Source organism: Uranotaenia lowii, chromosome 2, assembly GCF_029784155.1.
Source record: "Uranotaenia lowii strain MFRU-FL chromosome 2, ASM2978415v1, whole genome shotgun sequence".
In the NCBI taxonomy this organism is placed as follows: domain Eukaryota; kingdom Metazoa; phylum Arthropoda; class Insecta; order Diptera; family Culicidae; genus Uranotaenia; species Uranotaenia lowii.
In genome coordinates, this window is record NC_073692.1 from 247,393,635 (window position 1) to 247,416,861 (window position 23,227).

General features: G+C 36.4%; 2 protein-coding genes across 7 annotated transcripts in view; one reads left to right on the top strand and one right to left on the bottom strand.

The window, feature by feature from the left end:
• The window catches only part of LOC129749159 (uncharacterized), a 65,964-nt gene extending 49,045 nt beyond the window's left edge, over positions 1-16,919 (top strand). For all 6 annotated transcript variants that reach the window (XM_055744053.1, XM_055744054.1, XM_055744055.1 and 3 more), the window contains 7 exons: positions 9,218-9,345; positions 9,405-14,089; positions 14,149-14,354; positions 14,432-14,716; positions 14,772-15,046; positions 15,111-15,213; positions 15,273-16,919. In XM_055744053.1, coding sequence (XP_055600028.1) covers positions 9,218-9,345; positions 9,405-14,089; positions 14,149-14,354; positions 14,432-14,716; positions 14,772-15,046; positions 15,111-15,213; positions 15,273-15,459 — 5,869 coding nt within the window. In that variant the 3' untranslated portion in view covers positions 15,460-16,919. The remainder of the gene's footprint in view (positions 1-9,217; positions 9,346-9,404; positions 14,090-14,148; positions 14,355-14,431; positions 14,717-14,771; positions 15,047-15,110; positions 15,214-15,272) is intronic.
• On the bottom strand, positions 274-7,844 carry LOC129749161 (uncharacterized). Its single transcript, XM_055744061.1, has 4 exons — positions 6,550-7,844; positions 5,933-6,485; positions 2,486-3,350; positions 274-2,427 (listed from the first exon to the last, which is right to left on the bottom strand). The coding sequence occupies exons 3-4, from the start codon at positions 2,901-2,903 to the stop codon at positions 314-316; spliced, it is 2,532 nt and encodes an 843-aa protein (XP_055600036.1). The 5' UTR covers positions 2,904-3,350; positions 5,933-6,485; positions 6,550-7,844; the 3' UTR covers positions 274-313.
• Positions 16,920-23,227: the final 6,308 nt, after the last annotated feature.

Genomic DNA, 23,227 nt, shown 5'->3' on the forward strand with positions numbered 1-23,227 from the left:
CACTTAAGTGACCGGTCAAGTGAATTACACTATGACGTTCGAGTGAAATTTATCTGAATTTCTTAGTAAGTTTCAAGTTAATTTCTAGTTAATTTTATATGGAGTGAAACTTGAAATGGTCGTTCTGGAGCATTGCTTTTCTAATTCAATTTTTGTTTCTTTCATTTGAGCTTAGTGTTCTGAATTAAAAAAAATATTTAATAAACGTTATCGAATGATTAATGCTTTATTTAAAACATAATATAATACTAATATTTTTATTCTATGATTATACAATACAAACTTAATTTTAATTCAAAATGCTTTCTTAATTCTAATAACAATTATTAAAACTATTTTTCACTCTAAACATAAATCTACCGGAAATGAAATTTAACTTTAATGGTGGGCCGTCGAAGAAATTGATTTCAAAAATAAATAATTGCGATGTACTTCTTTTGGCTTCATATGCCAAGAAGTGATTGTTGTATATTCCCACTTCCCAGAAATCGCAAACAACATAAAGTTCCTCTCCATTCAAAACCATTTCTACAATTTCGTATAAGTTCATAATAGAATTTTCTAATTTAACCAAAAAGCTACCTCTTTTGTATAATGTTCCCTTGAACTCAACTGAACTGCTACAATTGACATTTTCAAATTTAATATTGGTTTGAATTGGTTGTACAATTTTATCGAAATAGTGTCTACATTTCATATCACATGATTCAAAGTCTCCCACAATTTCTTTTGTAAAAAAATTTTGATTGAGAAGATCATAGCAAAATTGCAAGCTAGCTTTGATGCATAAAGTGTAGCATATATTTTTGCGGGACGAGGTAACGTGTGCATACTGTTTGAAGCCTCGATGTTTCGCTTCATTTCTAAAGCACATCATGTTCGCAACAGGACCAGATGTTTCTATAATTGTTGGATAGTGTGTTATAACATGATGTTTGGGTTTTAAATCTTTTTCAAAAAGCTCAACAAACATTCGATGATGTGCATCAATTTCATTTTTAAGCCTTGTTATATCAGAGTTTGAAAAAGATCTTTTCAGGCATAAATCTATCAAGTTTATTAAACACAAACAGTACTTCCAAACCATATCTTCGTATGGAACAAATTCTCCTATCAATAGTGTGAAATAGTGGACAAAACAGCGCATCTCACTAGAAGTCATTTTGAATGTCACAGATTTGTGTTTTTGTTTAGGAAGATATATTTCTCCGATATCTGGCATACGCTTCAGTTCCTCGTCAATACAAGTTTTAGCTATTATCTGCCTTTGCAAATTCAATTGTTTTAAGTTGATGTAACCCTTCTTAAAAATACAATAATTTAAAACTTCTGTCAGTCCAAATTTACAAATACCTTGAGAAAATAGATCATGCATAGGATCAACGCTCTTATTTTCTACCACATGAAAGGACGGAAGGTCATTAAAGACGGAGTTCCCCGATATCCCTGTTTCACTTTGATTGGCGATGAGCAAATCTTCATTGTAATTAGTTTTGTTCCTCATGTAATCAGAAAATTCGTGTGTATCATTTTTTAACAATTCTTTTGGTCTTTTGCAAAATCGACAATAGAATCTCGCATTGAATCCACCAGCCAACATGAGCATAGTGTGGATTCCAAGATTATCTCCTTGTAGCAAAGATAGCACAAATCTTATCTTGATGGTTTGTCCATTTACATCAAACAAAATTCCTTTAGTTTCAATTTCTTTAAATTTGCTAATCATTTCATTAATCAGCCTGTTTATACCAACATTTTTGATGTCTTGTTTTTTTAGCATGCCGGCCACTAAAATATTGCTTAATTTAGCTTTATAATGTTCTGGAATCGTTGGGAAGTTGTAGTAGATACCACAAACACTATGCCTTGATGAGTGAGAGCTTAGGCTATCGTTTATTTCGAACTCATCGCTATACAGCCAGACTGGTAAAATGATATCATTTTGATATTTATTTTCAATTGAACGCCATAAACTTCCATTGACAAAGTTCTTAATATCTAATGACTGTTTAAGCTTTGAAGTATTATCAAGAGTGGCTTGCAGAATATTTGGAGAGTTGAAAAATGCTTTGATTTGAAATTCTAATGGCATCAATAGAAGAAAATTTTGTTTTGGTTCAAATTCGAAATCTATCGATGCATCGATTGGCATTGAAACAATTTGATCTTGTGTTGTAGTGATGATAGAAGGCAATGCAAAGCAATTTAAGTTCTCCAAATATTTGAACAACTTATGATCTGTGTTGAAGCTTTTGAACAAGTTTTTCATAGTACAAAGGTGTTTTTTTAACTTGAAACTAACTTCTGCATCTGTAACGTCTAAGGTCAAGTCCTCAATTGCGCACGCCAATTTTGAAGTTATCTTATTGACTTCGCTTTGGATGAAGTAAACATCCTTTCTTGTTATGTTGTGCCGCATATGCATACCTTTAAAAAAAAAAACAAGTTTTAAAAGAAGTCACAAAAAACTTAGGCATACAAATACTTAATGTAAAATTAACTGAAGCTATCTCCGTCTGTTCAGGGTCTTCAAAAGAAAAGGTCAGTTCGTCTTTATGTGTACTTTGAATCGTATTATTAGTTGCAGAATCTTCCTGCTGATTGGATAGACCTGCATTCTCAATTAAATGAGTATCTAGTCTTCTTCTTTTCGAGTTCTGGCACTCTGATTGTTCATTTAAATCATTGTTTTGATTGTGATCAGATGGTTGTTGCGCTAGAAACTTATGGTTTACTACATGTTTCTTGAACCGCTGCCATTGATTGAATATCTGAGGACAGTTTTGGAAAGTACATTCATAACGAAAATCATATTTTGGAATTCTATGAACTTCCTCTAAGTGGACGAAATATTCGAGAGCAGAAGAGAAACTTTCTGAACATTCAGCAATCATGCAATTCATTTTGCCTCAAATACTGCTGGAGTTTTAAGATGCTGGTGTATGATTCCTTGTGTTCCAACTGATAGATTTCAGAGGATATAAATTGCCAAACAAGCCTCGAAATTTTTGAATGAGGTAATCCAAATACTGCAGTTAGCTTTATCAAAACGTCTAATGCCCTTTCTACAGAAGCTAGCTTATAGTAAAAATCCTTGTAAAATACATAAAATGGACCAGTTATTTCCTTGTATCCGTTGCCGACAACCGCCAATTTTGGCACGATGGGTATATTGTACTGGGCGTACGTTGCGTAAATGTTTTCTATTAATGTTCCTATCTGGTCTTCACATTCTACCCATAGCACGATATCCTCCTGCGCCTTCAGAATGGTCGGTTTAAAATTAGATGTCACAGCGATTGGGGGCAATACGGTTGCCAGACCAAGGATCAACGCACAAAGCTTAGGATCTGTAAGAACACAGCAAAATATTATAAAATGACAGATACAATAATAGTACTGTTAATAGTTATGTTTTAAACATTTGAAATCTGTATTAAGAAATAATGCCGAAACAAACATGTTATCTGACTTTCAAAAGGAATAGTGAAATTAAGAAATCCGTGGTTTAAATAAAACACGCACCCATATAAATGCAATGGTTATTAAAATAGCCTCCTTGGTCAGTACTTCCTAATTCAGTGCCTTTCCTAAATAAGTGGCTCTACGAATGCATGCTCGCAATATTAGTGCCATAAGGAACCTGACATGAATCACATTCATTAATTTTGAAGAAATTATTTATTGTTTTACAGTGTTTCATATGTTGAGAGTATATTCTACGACGAACATGGGAATCATCGATTTTTCGTCAAATACATATCACTCAAAAGATAAGCATAGTAAAATTACTAAATCTGTGGTTCAAATGAACAACACGCAACCATATGTTTGAGTCAATAATGTTTTGTTCTTAAAATTACTTCACGCATAGTAATTTTACTATTTGTTGTTTTTTTGCTGCGCATAGTAAATTCAACCATACATTCTCAGTAAAACTGTTAATGACAGAACGAGTCCTTCTTCTACGTGCATTGTAAAAGTGAAATTTTCCATTTAGTTATTATCAAAATTAGTATCGTATCAAGATGCAAACTACCATGCGGCATGGTATAATGATCTTTCAGCAAATTAGATCCACCATACATTATGATATTTTCGAAAGCCTCAAAATAATAATTTTATTTCAAATTAAATTTTCATTTATTTAATTAGCAATTCACATCCTTCACTTGTATCGAAGAGAACCGCGTTGGTAATTTACCCTTAGCGTCTGAAATAAAAATGAAAAAACGGAAAACAATTAATTATAGGAAATAGAATAATTTCTCTGTTTGCTGATTTAATAAGCAGTTAATTTATAAGAAAAAAACAATTTCACTCACCGGCATGACATCATTTTCGGCCCAGCGATGTGCATCCTTTGTTCCAAAAATCTTCCTCCGACGTTGGCCAATTGTGCCCGAAACTTTCCCCAGCTACATCAAGGTTCCCACGGTTGGGGACCTCCAGAACAGCAATCCTCGGCACTAAAATAAATTGAGAAAAAAAACTGTAAATCTTTGTTGCAATATTCAATTTGCTTATCCAACAAGAAGCATTCTCACCTGAAAATGGCATTTTTCGATTAAACGAATCTGCTGTCCGGATGCGTCTCTTCAAAGGCTCGTTTAGCCCCGTCTTGCTGTCCTCGAAAAAATCCGAAAATCCTTTGGGATGTAGTGGGATGGCTGTTTTTAGATCGCAAACAGCAAGAGCTTCTTAACGATTTTCGTCCTCCGGCGGAGCATTGTCAGCATCCAACACAGTCGATTTGCTTCATCAATTTTGAGGCACGTGCCCCAGGTGCACATCATAAATGCCACTTTTTCGAGGTATCCTGGAGCAACATTATTAATTATCCGGGAACCGAAAATTGGAACCGACTGCCGAACGACAACAAAATCTAACACTCAAACGAATGCGCATAGTAAAATAACTAGATCTGAGCATAAAACGAACAACACACACCCACGCACAGACGAACCGTGATGAAATTATCATGAATATAGTATTACGGACAACACGAAGGACGATGAGTCAAAATAACTATGCGCATTGTAATTGCAAGAACACGAATCGTGCAATATCAAAATATTATGCGCATGGTAATTTAGACACGAGGAAATTACTATGAGCTGTCAAAAGTTGTATAGTGAAAATACGATGTCGTAGTATTATCGCCAAGATTGTTAGTAGCAAATACTAAATCATGGTTGAAAATACTAAATGATGGATATAGTAAAATTATCATGAAGCTGTATTTCAGAAACCTATGCAATTTTTTTCCGTGAAGAACGTAAGAGAAAACATTTCAATCGTCAAACAGCAATCCTCAAACATATTTATTTTGCTACGCCCGATGTACAATAACTCATGCTTTCATTGACGATTTTGCTACGAACGTAGTCGAAATTACTATGGGTAGCAAAATTCAACACATCGTAAAATTACTATGCGTGAAGTAAATTCAAGAACAAAACATTATTGACTCAAAAATATGGTTCATTCAAACCACGGATTTAGTAATTTGACTATCCTTTTCTTTTGAGTGTACACAGTGAAACCTCTGAAACCTGGCCATTGAACAGTCTGAACATCGTATGTCAAATTATGTTCAGCCTGCTGAAAATCAGACAAGTGCAAAAAGCTTGTTTACTGCCAGGTTTTAAATTAAAATAAGAATTGGAATCTCTCTGTTTTAAATCGCACCTCGACGTGTACGTTCAATAGTGTTTTTCATCTAGATGAATATGAGCAGCGTAAACTATGTTCTCGACCTGCGTGGCAGAAACAACAACGGTGAAATATGGGACCAAAGCCAATATTATAAAATATTATCTTGGATGTTTTTTTTTGCTTCGGTAATTTCTAAACGTTCAATCTACAATTTTAGTTTTGAAATGATTGGTAATATAAACTCTAAATTTTCGTTTCAGTTATTCATACGTACCTTCAGGCGCTGAAGTATCCTGTAAAAATTGGATTATGTCAACTGCAGATGGATCTCGGGCTTTTTTCGACAGATATCCAGTGATATTAGGAATCACCTCTTTCAAACGTTTTCCGTTAGAACGATTTCCAAACAGGATGCGAAAATCGATATCGATCTGCCAAAAATAAAAAAGAAACTTTAAATGTATTGAAGTTTTAAAATCCCAGTAGTTTACCAGTTGATATCCATGTTCCAACTTATAATGTGGGTATGTTGAAAGCAGTTTCACAATATTGGAACATGATTTCATCAGAGGTTTCCGTAACTCGAAACAAATCTCCCACTGTTGCAAAACTGTTTGCCAAGGATCGCGGTTTAGCAGCAACCATTCATGGGAAGCTTTGGTTAGACCATCAATTTCAGGGACCACAATACCATTTCCCAACTGTTTTTGGTAGTCCTGTTCGAGTGCAACTTGTCTCCTGTGTTTGGTTTTCAAATTAACTAACTTGTTAGCAATTTTTCCACCAGGGTTTCTTCTATTCCCAGCGGCTGGGATGTAATATATGTTCTGAAAAAAAAGAAAATACAATTAATAAACTTAAATTAAGTTTAAAAACACACGCTGTACCTACCGGTTTCTCGAATGGTAACAGTGATCGTATGACCAGATCGTAGAGCTGCAGATTCGCACTCAATATGCCGCTTTTTGTTTCACGATGATAGGCACAAATGATGTTACACAGTTCTTTTTGGTTGTGGCTCGATAATGGTCCAACTTTAGAATCAGCTATGATCTTTTTTCCACCTTCTGTTTTTTTCAATATTCTCTCCAAAACAATTGGAGAAAATATTTCCAATTTTTCTGTTTCACTGGCTGATTCTGCTGGAGGATTGGCCGACGAAGTACCGGATGTTGAAGCAACGATAGATTCTTCGTAAACAACAAACAATTCTTGTTGTTCAAAAGGACTTGCGGGATTTTCTACACACTCCTGAATTCCGTTATCAATCAAACGAACTTTTTTCCCCACCGGTTGGTTCGTTTCCGGGTCCGATAGTTGTCCCCCTTCGAAAAGTTCACGTATAACGTTTTTCTAGACATATAAACAAAGCTTTATCTCTCGCGTTTTTAAATAAAAGAACATTTATAGAACACCACTTCGATTTCAAATACTTACATTACGCTTTCGCCATAAATTTATTGATTGGAAAATTCCATCGTAATCCCAAGGCAGATCGGTTACCGCGGATAGTGCGACTTCTAAATCCTCCCTGCTGCAAACCAGAAAATCTGTCCAGTCCAACCCACAAGCTGAAACATGATAACACCTTTAAATAACTTTTTCTTGCATCACGTTTAACACAAACTACCGCCAAAATCGCCTATTAAAGAATTGGGAAAATCCAAATCTAGCATAAGCTTTAAACGCTGCTCTTTAGAATTTGCCATTTTGAACTCTGAAAATAAACACAATTACAACCTGACATTCACTTGAAATTCAAGTGAAGGGGGTGTGAATATTTTTTCTCACTTCAAATTCAAGTGACGACTGAAGTGAGTGTGGATGAATTCACTTGGAATTTAAGTGACTGCCAAGTGAAATGTATATGTCGCACTTGAATGGAAGAAAATCACTGGATCCTTGTTTTTAAGTGAAAAATCATGTGTATTTTAAGAGTGAATTTGGGTTCAGTGTATATCAATAGAAACCTTGTAATGTCAGTAAAATATGTTTAGAACATTATATACAGCTAAAGCTTATCGTTTTCTCGTTATTCAGCATGAAAGAAAAAAAAATCCGAAAAAACTTGCCTCAGGAAAAGTGCTGTAGTTCATATATTACACGTCCAAAAAATATTTGCTTTATGCATAAATATGAAAGCTGAAGTTAATGTCTACATCATGAAGCCAAGAAATATTTTTTTAAATTTTTTCATGAAATGGTCACAAAAAGTTCAAAAAAGTGGTCTGAAAAACCTACTTTTCATTAGATTGCTAGTAAAAACTGTTTGAGCGGTGGTAGAGCTTTGAAAAAAATATCATTACAAATTTTATTTTAATTCTGACATTTTGTTGTCTTTAGATTTTTGATGCAACAAAAATTGAATTAACGGGAATTTCTCAAAGTTGACTACTTTGCGCGATTTTTTTACAAATTGGAACTTCATTTGTTTTTGTGGTCCACCGTCAGGTTGTACCCGGATTTCCAGTGCTTTTACTTTGTTTGGACCAATAAAAAGTATATTCATTGGAAAGCTAATTTAATCTACATTCTAGTGAGGTGCAACAATTCACGCTGTGAGATTTCACAAAAATATGAAAATTATAAACGTAAAATCATTCCTGAATTTCTAGAACCACACGCAGCACGCCCAGCTAAACGTGTTTGTTTGCTCTCCGAGTAGGTACGGTGGGTGGTGATTCGGGCAGATAGCCAAGCTGAGAGAAGAAATAATGATCGGAAATTCTTCATTGTCGACTTTAAAAATTCATGAACTTTTGTTTATTTCTTGTAATCAACGATATTTTTTTTGTATTTTTACATTAATTATCATATTAACACCTTCATTTCCTCCATAGAAAGTGTTTCGATTAAATGAACAGCTTAGCTAGCTTAGCTTAGCTTGATTGACTACTCATATCCACCTTAAATCATTGAACTCGAAATGCTTAATTTACAGTTTTTTTTAAATCGATTTTTTTTACATTTGTTTTCAAACTAAACATTTCGAATTCCATGGTCGCTGGCATGGCTATGCAAAACAAGTTCCATGTCGCCTAGGCCAAAGGAATGGTGCTTGAGATATGCTGCCATTCTCATTGGACAAAACTGATGCTCTCCTTTTCAAAAGGATTTATATGATTAATAACGGCGCCGGCCACGTCCTAGTAGTCAATGGGGAAAAGGAGAGGAATCCTCTCAGAGGATTGTTAGTAAGATTCTTTTTAAGTTCAACTAGCAACCTCTCGCTCCTGCATACTTCAGAAAAAAAAATCGAAATAGTCAGAACCAGAGAAAAGTTAGTATCGCCAACTATGGAAAGAAAGTTTTTCGATCAAATTAATAGTAAAATACACATGTTTTTAACTGCCCGGATTCTAAATGATTACAACCTTATATTACTATAGTCCCTTCAATTATAACCATCATTATCACAAGCTTGCACACCGTAGCCATGATCCATGGGAACCCAGGATACGTAAATTTCCTAATGAATCTAGATTTTTATTTTGTATCTTAGCATATACATATGCATAAGTATATTATTGAACAAGTACAAAAATATTTAATTTTTCAGGTGCAAAATAACTTCAGTAACATGCAGCTGTGACACAAAGGACATATTTTGGTGTCATCATGTAGTGGCTCTTGCTTTGTACAGAATTCGAAACGCTGAAACCGTAAAATTAAGAGTTCCTATATCAGGTAACTATATAATTAATATAATAATCATCTCACATTACAATTGTTTGTGTAATTTACAGAAACGCTATTACAAATGAACAGACAACAGCTGCAAAAATTCATCCAATATCTAATCTCGGAACACCACACCGAGGTCTTACCCACGGCTCAGCGATTGGCCGATGAAATTTTACAACAGAAATCAGAAATAAATTCCATTTGCGGTGCACCCGATCCTACAGCCGGCGCATCCAAGGATGACGATCATTCGTGGCATCTTGACGAAACACAAGTTTGCGAAGCAGTTAAAACTTACCTCGGTCAGGGCAGCTATTACTATAGCAGTAAACACTTAAATTCACTTTTTGGAAAAGTACGAGAAATGTTGCGAGCACAAGATTCAAATGGAGCCCGAATGCTTACACTTATAACTGAGCAATTCCTGAATGACCCAAGACTGATCTTATGGAAAAATCACGGAACACCAATGACAGAAAAATGTCGCCAATTATGGGATCAACTAGGTGCCCTGTGGGTCTGCATTGTATTGAATCCTAAATCAACGCATACGGAACGTCTCCATTGGAAGGCTCTACTGGAAAAGTGGTCCAAGAGTGAAGTGTGTCCTCAAGAAGATCCAGACTTGCGGACTTCTTCTAGAGAAAGCATACGAGAGCGTTCAAATCGGGAAAGAGAGCGGGACAGAAATCGATTTTTCCGTGAAAACAATTTGAGAAATATGATGTACTATAATCAGAATAATGTAAATATTAACGACCGTCGACATAGACCGTATAATGAGCCAAATATGAATGGACCAGTTCTGGATGGTCCAAACAATATGAATCAAAATGATAACTATGATAGTTCGGAATCTGATTCGGATTCCGATGATGACATGGAAGATAATAATGAAGCGGAAAATGCGGAAAACAATGAAAATGCTAATCAAAATGTGCCGATCGAACCGAACCGTGATAATATGGAAGAGGATGTAGATCAGGTGCACAATATTTTGCAGGACATTAATTTTGGTAACGTTGACAATGAGGCTAGCAAACCAACGGAACAGAATTATTTGAATTTGTTAAACGACAACAACAGTCTAAATCAGATTCTACCGGAAAACGATGATAGTTCTCGGGAATCAATGGACGCAGACAACGATAACCCTTTACCTGGTCCTAGCGGCATTGGTCCAAGTAAACAGACAAAAGAAGACAACTTTTTTGGAGATAGTCCCTGTATTTGTGGGGAAGACAAGTGTGAATGCAATCGCCCTGTATTTTTCGATGAGATTAAACCAAACAAATTCTTCGACTGTGAAGCTTCGAATTTTATGGTTACGGAAGATGCCAACCAAGGCTGTGAGTCACTGAAAGTGATCGAACACAACCTTCCACCTTCAGCGCTTGAAAGTGCTGAAAACAAATTGGATAAGCATTGTGATATTTTAGCGAAAGGAAATGTATTAAGTTCATTCGAAGATCTTGCCATTCCGGGGCCATCTGGCTTATCCAGAATGTCATTAGTTCCGACAGATAGTGATGCTGGTCCATCGTCATCTTCACATTCGTCGACAGATAACTGTAAATGCCATAATAGTGGCGAAGGTAGCAAAACGGATGATAAACCTGCGAAATCAGAAGAATTCAATGAAGCTAGTCAAATCAGTGAGGTGAAAGAAAATTGTCCATCGGAAGGAGAAACTAGCAAAACAAACCAGGTCGATGTAGAAGTTGAAGAACCTCAACCTGGTCCTTCGAGGGCTCCTGAATGTGGCAGTAAACGTCCGCAAGCTGCTGTTAATGAACGTAACAATGAAAATAACGGAAGACCTTGTAAACGGCTAAAACTAAATAATGGCAATTGGGTTAGTAGAAATACTAACAAAACTCCACGAACCATTTTTCACAAAGCATTAGATGCAGTCGGAATGACATGGGACAATGACCATCTGAAATACATTTTGGAATCAGAAAATTATTCTTTATCTAGCCAGAACTCAGTTCAAATAGCAGGTTCGAGTAAAGCAACCAGTAATTGCACAACATCTAAATCTAACTTTAATGGTTTAGGTCAGCCACTGTGGCATGAACCGATATCGATGACCGCTGCTCGTATAGATTCACTTCGTTCTCATGGTCACGTGGAATCAGCACTCCGATTGTCGGTAAGCGTAGTACGAACTATGAGAGAAATTCAACGGGAAGCACAGGCGCTGTGGCATCGGCATAAGCCAAAGATAGTAGAAACTAAAATGCCGGAGCCAGTATGTAGTTGTCAAATGAATAAGACTGTGGATCCAGGTCCCTCATCTTCGAGTGCTGCCTATAACAAGAATAAGGAAACACTTCAACAGATTCAGCCCCCAATTGGTTCGCTTCCATCAACATCTGGAACGGCATCATCATCATCAGCAACACCATCATCATCATCATCATCATCATCATCATCATCGTCATCATCAGCAGCAGCAGCAACACCATCATCATCAGCCACACCATCATCGTCTTCGTCGTCATCGGGTAGTAAAATCAACTGTCAATGTCCAGCTCACCAAAATCAAATGCAACCTCCCCCGCCACCACCTCAGCAACAACAATTCCAACATCCTCAAATGAAAAAGGATTGCTCTAAATGTCTACAGATCAAGTGTTACTATGAATCTGTTGGTTCAGCTGGACACAGTTCTAGCTCGAAACACAACTACTACAATAATATGATAAGGAACAGTCGCGGAAGTGTGATGTGTCATTCTACTAAATGTAATCCATTTATGCCAAATCCGGCTGAAATGTTCCACAACCAACAACAGCCGCATTGCAGCCGAGATTATCGCTACATGAAATTCAGTGTTCCGCCAGCCCAACACCACCCTCATCTACACCATCACCACCACCATCATCATCACCAGCAGCAGCAACAGCATCCTGTTCCACCTCTACTTGCGCCTCCTCAGGGCGCACAAATTGGACCCCATCATATGCATCCCATTCCACCCCCGCCTGCTGTAATGCCTCCTCCAGCTCAGCTCCATAACAACGAACATTCCACAATGGGGCCAAAATGTAACTGCCCTGTTCACAAGGATGATCGACGTGAACCATCAAGTGCTACTCAGGCGCCGCCACCTCCTCCAGGTGTTCCCAACATGGGTCCACCACCAATGAATGTGGCCATGCCAGGACCATCAACCTCTTCTGCCGTACTACCGACACCGCCACCACCACCTCTAGCGCAATATCATCATCCAGAAATGATGCCAAAATCTCACATTCCGTCTTGCTCTCAGCATGACAAATCTCAGTGCTGCATTAAAAATATGTGCTGCAAAATGTCAGTTCAATCTAAGCCAATCGATAAGCAATATCCTTCTTCTATGGGACCACAGGCTTGTAGTTCTGGAGGACCCTCGTCTTCAAATCAGTTCATGTCATCACCGGCACAAGGTCCACCATGTCACTGTGCAATGCATTCAAATCCTCATCATAGTGTGTATGGTTCTATTTTTAATGGTCCTCCTCCACCACATGTTATGGTGGCGGCAGCAGCTTCCATGCCAGGACCAAGCACTTCTCGTAGTGTTATTAAACCTTTTGAAAGACACACATCAGCAGCACCGCCGCTGCCGCATCCTACAATGGAATGTGACGTACATGCAGGTGTACTTGGATGCAACTCTAAAGTACCGTCTAAATCCCAAACACCTACTGCATCATCCAGTAGTACACAATCAACGTGCAGTAATCGGGAATCAGGTAGTGGTTCGCTATCTTCTTCTTCAATGACAACTATAAGAATACATCAACCTGATTGTGCCATTAATAAAAAATCTATCGAAAATAATACTGGAATATCTAAATCAAAAAGTAATGCATCAAATAATGGTAATTCAGTTTCCAAAGCCGCTTCTGTGCTAGAACCTATTAAAATCAATCGTAAACCAAACTGCCTGTCGAAGTGCATCGACTGCAATGTAGGTTGTGACGTTGAATTTCCGCTAGACGCGATTGCATGCATTTTCGATTGCCTCACTGAAGCTTGCATAATGCCGGAGGCTATGGTAAATGAAATCAGTCGCATGGCTTTTGAAATAGGAGCTAATGGAAATGGTCAAGGAAATGGGCCACAGCCAGAAGACGTAAACATTATACCTCCTAAATATCGGCACATTCCCGTTCCTGGCAGTAAAGACAAATACGAAACCTACTTAACTTTGGCTTTCGAAGCAGCAATACTAGCACTAAGTAAGCAGCGTATTATGCCCCATGGATTATATGCGCAACATGTCATTTGTAAACAACAAGATCAACTCATATCTCGCTTAAGAAATATCGACCTAGACCAAATGTTAATCGATGTGTTGAAAAATTTAAGTATTCAACTCTTAGAAGGGGGACCTACGAGTGGACTTGGAGAAATGATTCATCCTGAATCGGTGCCGATGCATACACTGGCCCGGTTTTTATTTGCTTCATTGCTCAATCAGTATCCAGATCTTGCATTTAACATAGGTCTTAGGGCTATGCGATTCCCGATATTAGAGAACATAAGCGAAGGTTCAATTAATGGAATTGAAATGCAGCACAATAATTTCATGCATTCGCCCTATCCACGTTGGTGGACTCTAGGACATCTCGAAACACAACAGTGTTCGCTTAGTTCAACAATGTTGAGTGCCGCCAAAGGGGATACAAAAAGACTTTCCGCTGTACTGGAAAATGCTCGTAGGAATATCCATAGTTCGTCGCATTTATTCAAGGTAAGTTGAAATTTAGATTTTTTTCTTATTGAACGATGTCATTTATATATTTTCTACAGCTTGCCCAGGACGCATTCAGATTTGCAACACCAGAAAATGGACCACGTAGCCAAACGTTGCTTGGTGTTGCATTCGAACTAGGACTACAGGTGATGCGCATGACTTTGACTTGTTTGAATTGGCGCCGCAGAGAAATGGTACGCTGGTTAGTAACTTGTGCTTCACATGTCGGTTTAGAAGCGCTCATGTCCATTATGCAGAACTGGTAAGTTTTCAAATCGATATGATTGATTCAAAATGTTTGATGTGTGTACCTACTTATTTAACTGAATACTTTTTCAGGTACCATCTATTTACTCCAACAGAGGCTACCGGGCCAGTGGCAACTACTATTATGTCTCACTCGACGATTATGAGATTGAATCTTAACTTTAGGCAGCAAGACGATTTATCCAATTGTGCTCGTACGTTGGCTTTGCAGTGTGCAACGAAAGATCCTCCGAATTGTGCATTGAATGCTCTTACCTTGTGCGAAAACGACGCAATGGCGTTTGAGACTGCATACCATATTGTAATTGACGCAGCGACTCACATCATGACATCTAGTCAACTGTTTACAATTGCTAGGTATTAAATGTTATCTTTTGTAGTGGAACCAAAATTAAACGTTTTTTTTTAACAGGTACATGGAACACCGCGGTTATCCATCCCGAGCTTACAATTTAGCCATGTTAGCGATGAAAAATGTTCAATTGGCCTACAATCAAGATACTCATCCGGCAATCAATGACATACACTGGGCCTGCGCTTTGTCACACTCATTGGGAAAAGCAGAATTATCTAAAATGATTCCATTAGTAATCAAAAACGTTCAATGTGCTACTGTTCTATCGGATATTTTGCGTCGTTGTAGTGTGCCCACACCAGGAATGCATAATTTCAACGCTCATGGTCGCGGTAAGTTATTTGTAGAATTATAAAAATATAAACAAATTTAAATATGCGCTTTTTATTCATAAAGGCAACAACATGCGACAGTGTATGAAGCTCAGCTATGATCGAGAACCATTGAATCAACTTTTAGAAGCTGCAGTTTCAGCATATGTCAATACTACACATTCACGGTAAGCCTTGTTCTTTTTTTGAGATTCTCTAAGAATAATACGATTCCCTTATGTTGTAGACTATCGCATATTTCGCCGAGACACTATAGTGACTTTATTGATTTCCTGAGTAAAGCTCGGGACACATTCATGTTGGCTCGCGACGGACCGGCCCATTTTTCAAGGTTAATTGAAAACATCACCATCGCATATAAAGGCAAGAAAAAATTGGTTCGTCAAGTTAGGCAACGGTTTCAGTTTGTTTAATGAATGCACAAGAAAAAGACCTGTAACATTTCATTTTTAAACTTGATATTTTTTTCCAATTTTTAGATAGAATAACAAATTATTATCTAAAACTTTAGTTCAGTTCAGTTAAATTTGTATTTCTATACAGCGCATCATTGCCCTTGTTAATTTATAGTATATCTCTCGTTGTACTTTCGTACCCAGTATTATAGATGCTCTTCCATACTTTGTTTCCAACTCTATTTTGTTATACAAACGGCCCTTTTTTTCAAAATTAGTTAATCACTGTTAGTGTGCTGTTTACTTATTTTAGCTTTCTTTACATTTGCAAAGCAAACATAAATTGTGCAAAATGTTATCTAGATTCAGTATGGGTGTACCAAACAAATCCAAAACTTGTCTATTCTGGTTTTACTACTTTGAAATAGTAAATTAGCATAAGAAATTAGGTTATAGCCTTGACTTCCATTTTATAAACCAGTAGAGAAAAATGATGGAAACAAACTACTTACTAGCTGATGTATAAAATATTTAAAGAAAATAATTATCATAATAGAAACACTATTATCTCTAAGATACGAGTTACTCTTAACTACCAAATCAATCAATTTGCGTTGTTGATTGCAACGTAGATGAACTGAGTTAGACTTAGCGCTACTAACTAGACAAACACATTCAAACCAGAAAACAGAGATACTTATAGAAAATCTGATCAACACTCACAACACAACTATCATCTCGGGCTTTTCATGAATTTTTTGTTTCTTGACGAACTTTGTGCCACCGTTTCTGTGCCGAAAGATTAGCCAAGATTTCAGTTAGAAGAAGAATCTAATTTTAATTTAGTATAAATTCAGTTTAGTTAAAATACCTCATTTATTTATATGTTTTCCTAGGTAAATTTACAACATAAAGTTCTCAGAAGAACTAGCACAAACACGTGCCGAAATGCTAATAGATTATAAAATTTAACAAATATCAAAAACTAAACAATTATAAACTGCGAATGTAGAAGGAAACATAACAAATTATACATAAATACCTGTATGCAAAACAGCATATTTCTAAGCGTGAAAGGACTGTTTAAAAAGTGGAGTTTATTGCCGGAACTACGATTTCAGCATAATATAAAAAATACACAAACATTATCTATATGCAAGTATTTACTGCCAAAAACTAATCAAATAAATTCTACTGTAAAGAAGAAACAAATGAAGTCATAAATATAAATCAGCTGAGTATGTTACTACCTACATCTATATATATAAAAAAAAAATGTTTCATTTTATTCATTATTTTGCAATAAGTTTTTTTTTCAGGCAATGTCGAACTTTGCTAAAAATTCAAATAAATTCCAAGCAAAGCTAGCATTCTTTAAACAGTTTTATTATTTTTACCTCAGGTATTTTCAAACTTTAATTTCAATAAAAATTGAAATATTTATCCAGTATAAAAATAAACAAATAACAATAATTGAAGCAATTCAGTTGTTTTATTATAATTATATAGATATCACACGTCCCTGTTTTTTTTTTTGTATTTTTCTGAACATGTGTCCACTAGGTGGTTAGATGAAAAACGGTTATTCTTATTAATCTTAAGAACTGGATTCCTAAAACATTCAACACTTTCATTGTAGATAACTTTTAATTCCCTCGATAATATTTGCAGTAAAACCACGCGGTACTCTATTGGATTTGCGGTTTGGTTTCTACAGCACAAATCATTTAAAAAATCAATAATGAAAATTATCCAAGGAATGGTTTTGGTTATTATGCAGTTAACAGAATGCATTCTGATGTACGTTCGGGTACAAGAATGTAAGTGGAACAAATAAATCATGCACTATTCGGACGTTTTCGAATTACTGAAAAATTAGCCAAAAACTTATGGATTCACTGAAGATTTTTACTGACACACCAGCCTCAATTGTTTTTAATTCAATTTTATCCAAAGATGTAGAGAATATCGATATGTGTCAATGTCTATGTATAGGTCTTTGAGCAGATTTTACTGCGCGCAAATTATTTGCACGGGGGTCTAAATAGGTGCAATCTGCGCAGTTTGTTAAAGATGGCAACGTATGCGTATGAAAGTTGATTTTTTGGTAGAAATAATTTGAAGTAACTGAACTCTGATGTTGATCCTTTTTCCATATAGTCCCTTTTCAACTTTTAGCACATGATATTTTATATAAAGAATGTGATGGTGTTAGTGAGTGCGGAATTGTTACACGGAAAATAAAAAAGGTAAAATTTACCGAGATAGCAAGGTGAAAGCCAAAAAGGTAACTTCTACCTCTTCGAGGTGAAACTCACCTCACAGCGAGGTAAAATTGACCTGAATCGAGGTTGGAAAAAGGTACAATTCACCGAGAAAAAAGGTGAATCCAAAATAGGTAAATCTTACCTCATAGCGAGGTGAAGTTCACCTGAATTGAGCTCAATAAAAAAGTATAATAATTATTCACCTAGAAAAAAAGGTAAATCCAAATAAGATAAAACTTACCTCGTAGCGAAGTGAAATTGACCTGGATTGAGCTAAACGAAACGGTACTATCATCTCGAACAAAAGAACTTTTGGCCGAATCCGTTTATTGAGGTTAAGCTGTTTTGTCGTTCAGTTTTGTTTCGTGAAAATATGAAAAAATCGGAACAGAATGGTAAGTGTTTTCTTAGCTATCATTTAGTTGTGCTGGTTCTCATCATAATAATTTGCTTTTGTTTAAGATCAGCCCAGCTTCGAGGTGTATTCCACGTCATCCTCCAGATATCATTCCGGAAAAGCCGGACCTGACTGGATAAGTCGCCATTATGGCGCAGAAGAACGCGAAGCCGAATTGCCACGAGCCTGGCGAAAAAAGGACTTAGCTCAATAATTGTCCCTATTTATATTTAAAATAAATATAAATTTTTAAATGAATTTTGTTTTCACTTTTTATTGAAGAAACCAACCAAACCAACTAGCATTTACCTATCAAATCAGTGAATGGGAAAACGATATTATTTACTATTTTGCTAAGTGAATGTGAAAAAGGTAAAATTTACCATTTTGCTAGATGAATTGAAAAAAGGTAAAATTTACCTCGAAAGAGGGGTGGAAAAAAAATAACCTCGCAAAAAGGTAAATTTTACCTTTTTTTTATTTCCCGTGTTATATGTCAAATCAGATTCTCTCAATAGTCTAAAAATTCACACGCTGAGCCAGGCTAAACCATTAATGCTTGAAAAATAACCATAATCAAAGTTTTCCTGGGTTAACTCATTCAATGACTTTACCGCGAATACTCATTAAATGAGATTTGAAGGAGAACTTGGATTATGGTTATTTTTTAACCGTATTCCAAAAGGAAGATAATCGGGATAATGGTTGAAAAATAACCGTTTTCATCGAAAAAAAAGGTAATGAGGATTATATAGAAGATAAATTGAAACTTTTTGAATTAAATTTTAATTTTATTGAAAAATTTACTTAAATTAATTTCATATGCCAAATTTGAAGTATGCAAAACACTGAATATTTTCATTATTCATCACAGTAGAAGATAAAGCTTAGTCGATACGGTTTCCTTTCAGTTCCAGTTCAATCATTAGGATCAGGGGCGAAGATAAATCACATTCTCATTGTTCGTCATATTATTCTGAACAGCATCGAGCCCAAACCGGGTGTCATAATCCACTCTCTCGAAAAAAAATCGGAACATCTCTTTTGCGTCAATCGTGCCAGGAAGATCCAGGATCAATCAAATCAGATTTTAATTTAAGCTTTGTTAATATGGATTTCCGTTTCTTGGAATAAACACGGGATTATAATTTTGCGACAAAAAGGATACTTAAAAAACTAACTGATGAATTCATACGCACCATTGACACCCATTGATTCCTTTTTCATCCAGAAAATTTTCATGGGAACCCATCCCAAAAATACAATCGCAATGGAATGCTGGTCGAGCCTCCAAGTTTTTTATTTTTGTCACCCTCACCACTGCCGACGGTAGGACCAACTCCCGTCCATCTTCATCACCTCCATTTTCACACCATTTCGGTGAGCTTCGTTGAGATTCCTGCAAATAAACATTTTCCCACTGATGAACTAGCCGGCAGCTGATTATATTTGGCATCCGTTTTCGATGCTCCTTGCAAGAGAATTCTATTTCTTGTCCGGTTTTTAATGAGAACCGAACGTTCGTAAATTAAAGGTTATGTTTTCGGACGAAAGTATAATTTTTTACCGGCACTTACATTTGTTCCGCTGAAGCTGCTTCTTGGATCTTCTCCAGTTCCGCGAATATAAAGCTTGCCCGGTAAGAACATTGAAGAAACAACAAAACGGAGAATAAATGCGCTGCAAAACTCGCAAACACTTTGAACGCGTTTTGAAATTGAAAACAAACAAACTTTCTTCCATTTTAATGTTTGAATTTTAACCGTTTCCTTTGTTTTGATCAGAACATCTAAAATGGTTAAAATTCAACAATTGATAACGGTTGAAAAATAACAATTATCGAAGTTATTTTGGAAAAAGCATAAAACGGTTGAAATATAGTCATTAATGGTTTAAAAAAATTGAGCGTGCATGCAATTGACACACGGAAAATAAAAAAAAGGTAAAATTTACCTTTTTGCGAGGTGAATTTTTTCCACCCCTCTTTCGAGGTAAATTTTACCTTTTTTTCATTCACCTAGCAAAAAGGTAAATTATACCTTTTTTCAATTCACCTAGCAAAATGGTATATTTTACCTTTTTCGCATTCACCTAGCAAAATAGTAAATAATACCGTTTTCCCATTTACTGATTTAAAAGGTAATGCTGGTTGGTTTAATTGGTTTCTTCAATAAGAATTAATAAAATACAAAATTCTAGCAAAAATTATATTTATTGGAGAAAAATAGGGACTGGTAATTCGGCTTCGCGTTCTTCCGAGCCGCCATGGCCGCTGAATACTCCTGCGTTGCGTAAAAAAACGGGATATTTTGTTCAAACAAACGCTTTGTGATTTGTGTGTTTGAGTCCCAACTAAACGGGTATGAGCACGTGCTAGATTCTTCAGTTGCAAACTGCCTCTCTACTTGACTGCATGCATATTCTATTCTTTTTGAATGTGAATCATTTTTAAAAAGGACGAACGATTTTCAAACGATTTTCGTCTGTTTCTTTTATGTTAATTTCTGCTTTAAGCGTTTGCCTTTACGTCCCGGCTCAATTTTTTTTCTGGCCTCCAGATGTCGCTTCCATAACAATCCTCCATTTCTCAATGCATAAATTTTAATCGCAGAAATATTTCTCAGTGAGAAATATCCCAGTAATTACACCATGAGAAATATCCTTGTGCGTAAAGAGGGAGAAACGTGGAAATACCTAAAAAATAATTGTTTGATATTTTATTTATTTCTGAGTGCGGGAAAATTGGTTAAATAAATACGAGCGTGTACGACGGTGCCAGCTTGGTTAGTTGCTGTGGGTACCCGGATCGAAAAATCGGTCGGGTTTTGGTCCGTTCAACCCGTGAATCGGTCCGAAAACAAACAGAATTCATCCAAATTCAGACCAATTCAGTGCCCTGGTGACACAACTTTCCTTATACGACGATAAGTTTTTGCGAGTGAGCTGTCGTAAAAACCGGGTCATTTCCAGATCGAAATCGATTAGTTTTCCTACCCCGACAGTTTTCCGACCAAAATCTGACAGTTTTCCAACCAAACTCTGACGAAAAATCTGAACACTCTGCCCAGTTGTTTTTGTTGGTGTTTTAATATTATTTTTTGAAATCCTGAAAATTCAGGGCACCTGGCACCTCTGGTTATGCTTGGCTTTTTTTTACACGCTCTTTTTTTTTAACTCAAAATTAAGTATGACGCGAGGTTCAAAACATAGTTCGATTCTATGAACTTAAAGTTAAGTACCCTTTTTTCCTCCTTGCGATGGATCAAAACGGAGTTCGAACTGCGAACTCAAAATTGATCCCTTTTTCTCCTTCGGCGAGGGATCAAAGCTGAGTTCGACCTTATGAACTAAAAATTGAACTCTCTTTGTTGGACTGAAAACACTTAGCGAGTTCAGTCCGAACCGGAACAGCAACCAACGAACACGTCGCAAAATTATGTCGTTCCGGAACAATTACCGGAAGACTATGAAGGAACTTCATAATGAAATGCATGTTCACCGTGTCAGCGTAAAATTCTGTCCGTCATTGTCATCATATGGTGAGCGGCTTGGAATGTCCGGAAACTTCCGGATGTTCTTTACTTCCCGTGGGAAGTAACACCCGGAAGTTTTCTTAGACCGGCGGCCTTATTCTGCGCCGCGCGTGACGTGACGATTGTCACCTCACCTCGAGTCACCGTGAGATTTGTCACCTTATTCCCGGAGTCGATATGGGTAAAGTGACAGATGTTCATTTCTGGTGAGCGACCGAATGAACTCAAGTGTCAAATTTGTTCGGTTTGTATTTTGTATTCGTTCGCGATTCCAAATGTTAAAATTAAATTTTAAATCAAAATGTACAAATTTCGGTACGCAAACGGTCACTATCGGGTTGCAAGGTTTAAGCAAGCAGCTGGAATCACTTTTGGAGCTGCGAATAAAGCGAATCGGACAGAATTTGATCATATATGTTTGGTTCCTGGAGCGACTTGAAAAAAAAACATCCACCAGAAAAGCGGAAATCGACGGCTGCTGCCTCAATAAACCGGTCCTTTGCATACGGATCAACACATGGGATACGACACCTCGACGTGGATAAACAACGGTTCAGTACAGGACTTCAAAGCTTATTTTGTTAGAAAACAACATTACCGGGTGAAAGTGAAATACCCCCCGCGACGGGAATCGGATAAGATTTAGTGAAGTGCAAAAAATGTGTTTTTTTTCAAATTTCGATGGATGTAAACTGCCGTTCTAAGCAAGAATGTCCCATGTGACTTTTGGTTCATTTTCACTTTTTTGCTGGAAACGGTCTCTTTTAGTGTTAACTTTCGAATAAAAACACAAACAAGTATACTTTGTTCTGAACTTATACGAAATTTTCATCAAGGTGGTTGTCTCTATGTTGATAGTTCTACGCAAGAATGTCACACTAGAGAAAATTCTATGAAAAATGCAAATTTTACCAAAAAATTGTCTTAATATGAGTTCAAACTGTTGAATTTAATGTTATTCACTGAAAAGAACACTAAAATAGAGGGCAGAGGAGGAGCGAGAAGCCTTGAGTGTTTTATTCAGAGAAATTTTTACTAAACACTTTTCGGTAGGCACTACTTACAAGATCCATACTCAACTATACATTTTTATAAACAAAGAGGAACGTATTTCTCAAATTACGGTTTACCATGAGTTTTTGGGAAAAAAATAAACTACGCAAGCTTTTAAAATGATAGAAAAATTGTAGCCGTGTGACAGTCTTTCGTAGAACTAGCATCAGCATGCGTTCTGATTCTACGCAAAAGTGTCACACGGAGCATTTTTAGCTCTAATTTGCTGTTTTTTCGTAGGAAATGTATTTTTTGGCAGAAAACATTGTAAAATGATTAACTTGAACTGTTCACTACAAAAAAGCTGTCGGAAAATTTTTAGTTTGAGAGAAAAATTGGAAATATAGCTGATATTTCAATCGCGTTTTTCTCGTTTGCACGTTTTTCCACATGGGACAATCTTGCTTAGAACGGCAGTAAATGAAGTTGTATAAAATGAAATTATAACCTCTTTCAATTCTCTATGTTTAAATTTATTTTCAACGTCCAATAAACATTTTTTTTGCTGCACAAATGATTGAAAAAATCAAAAATTG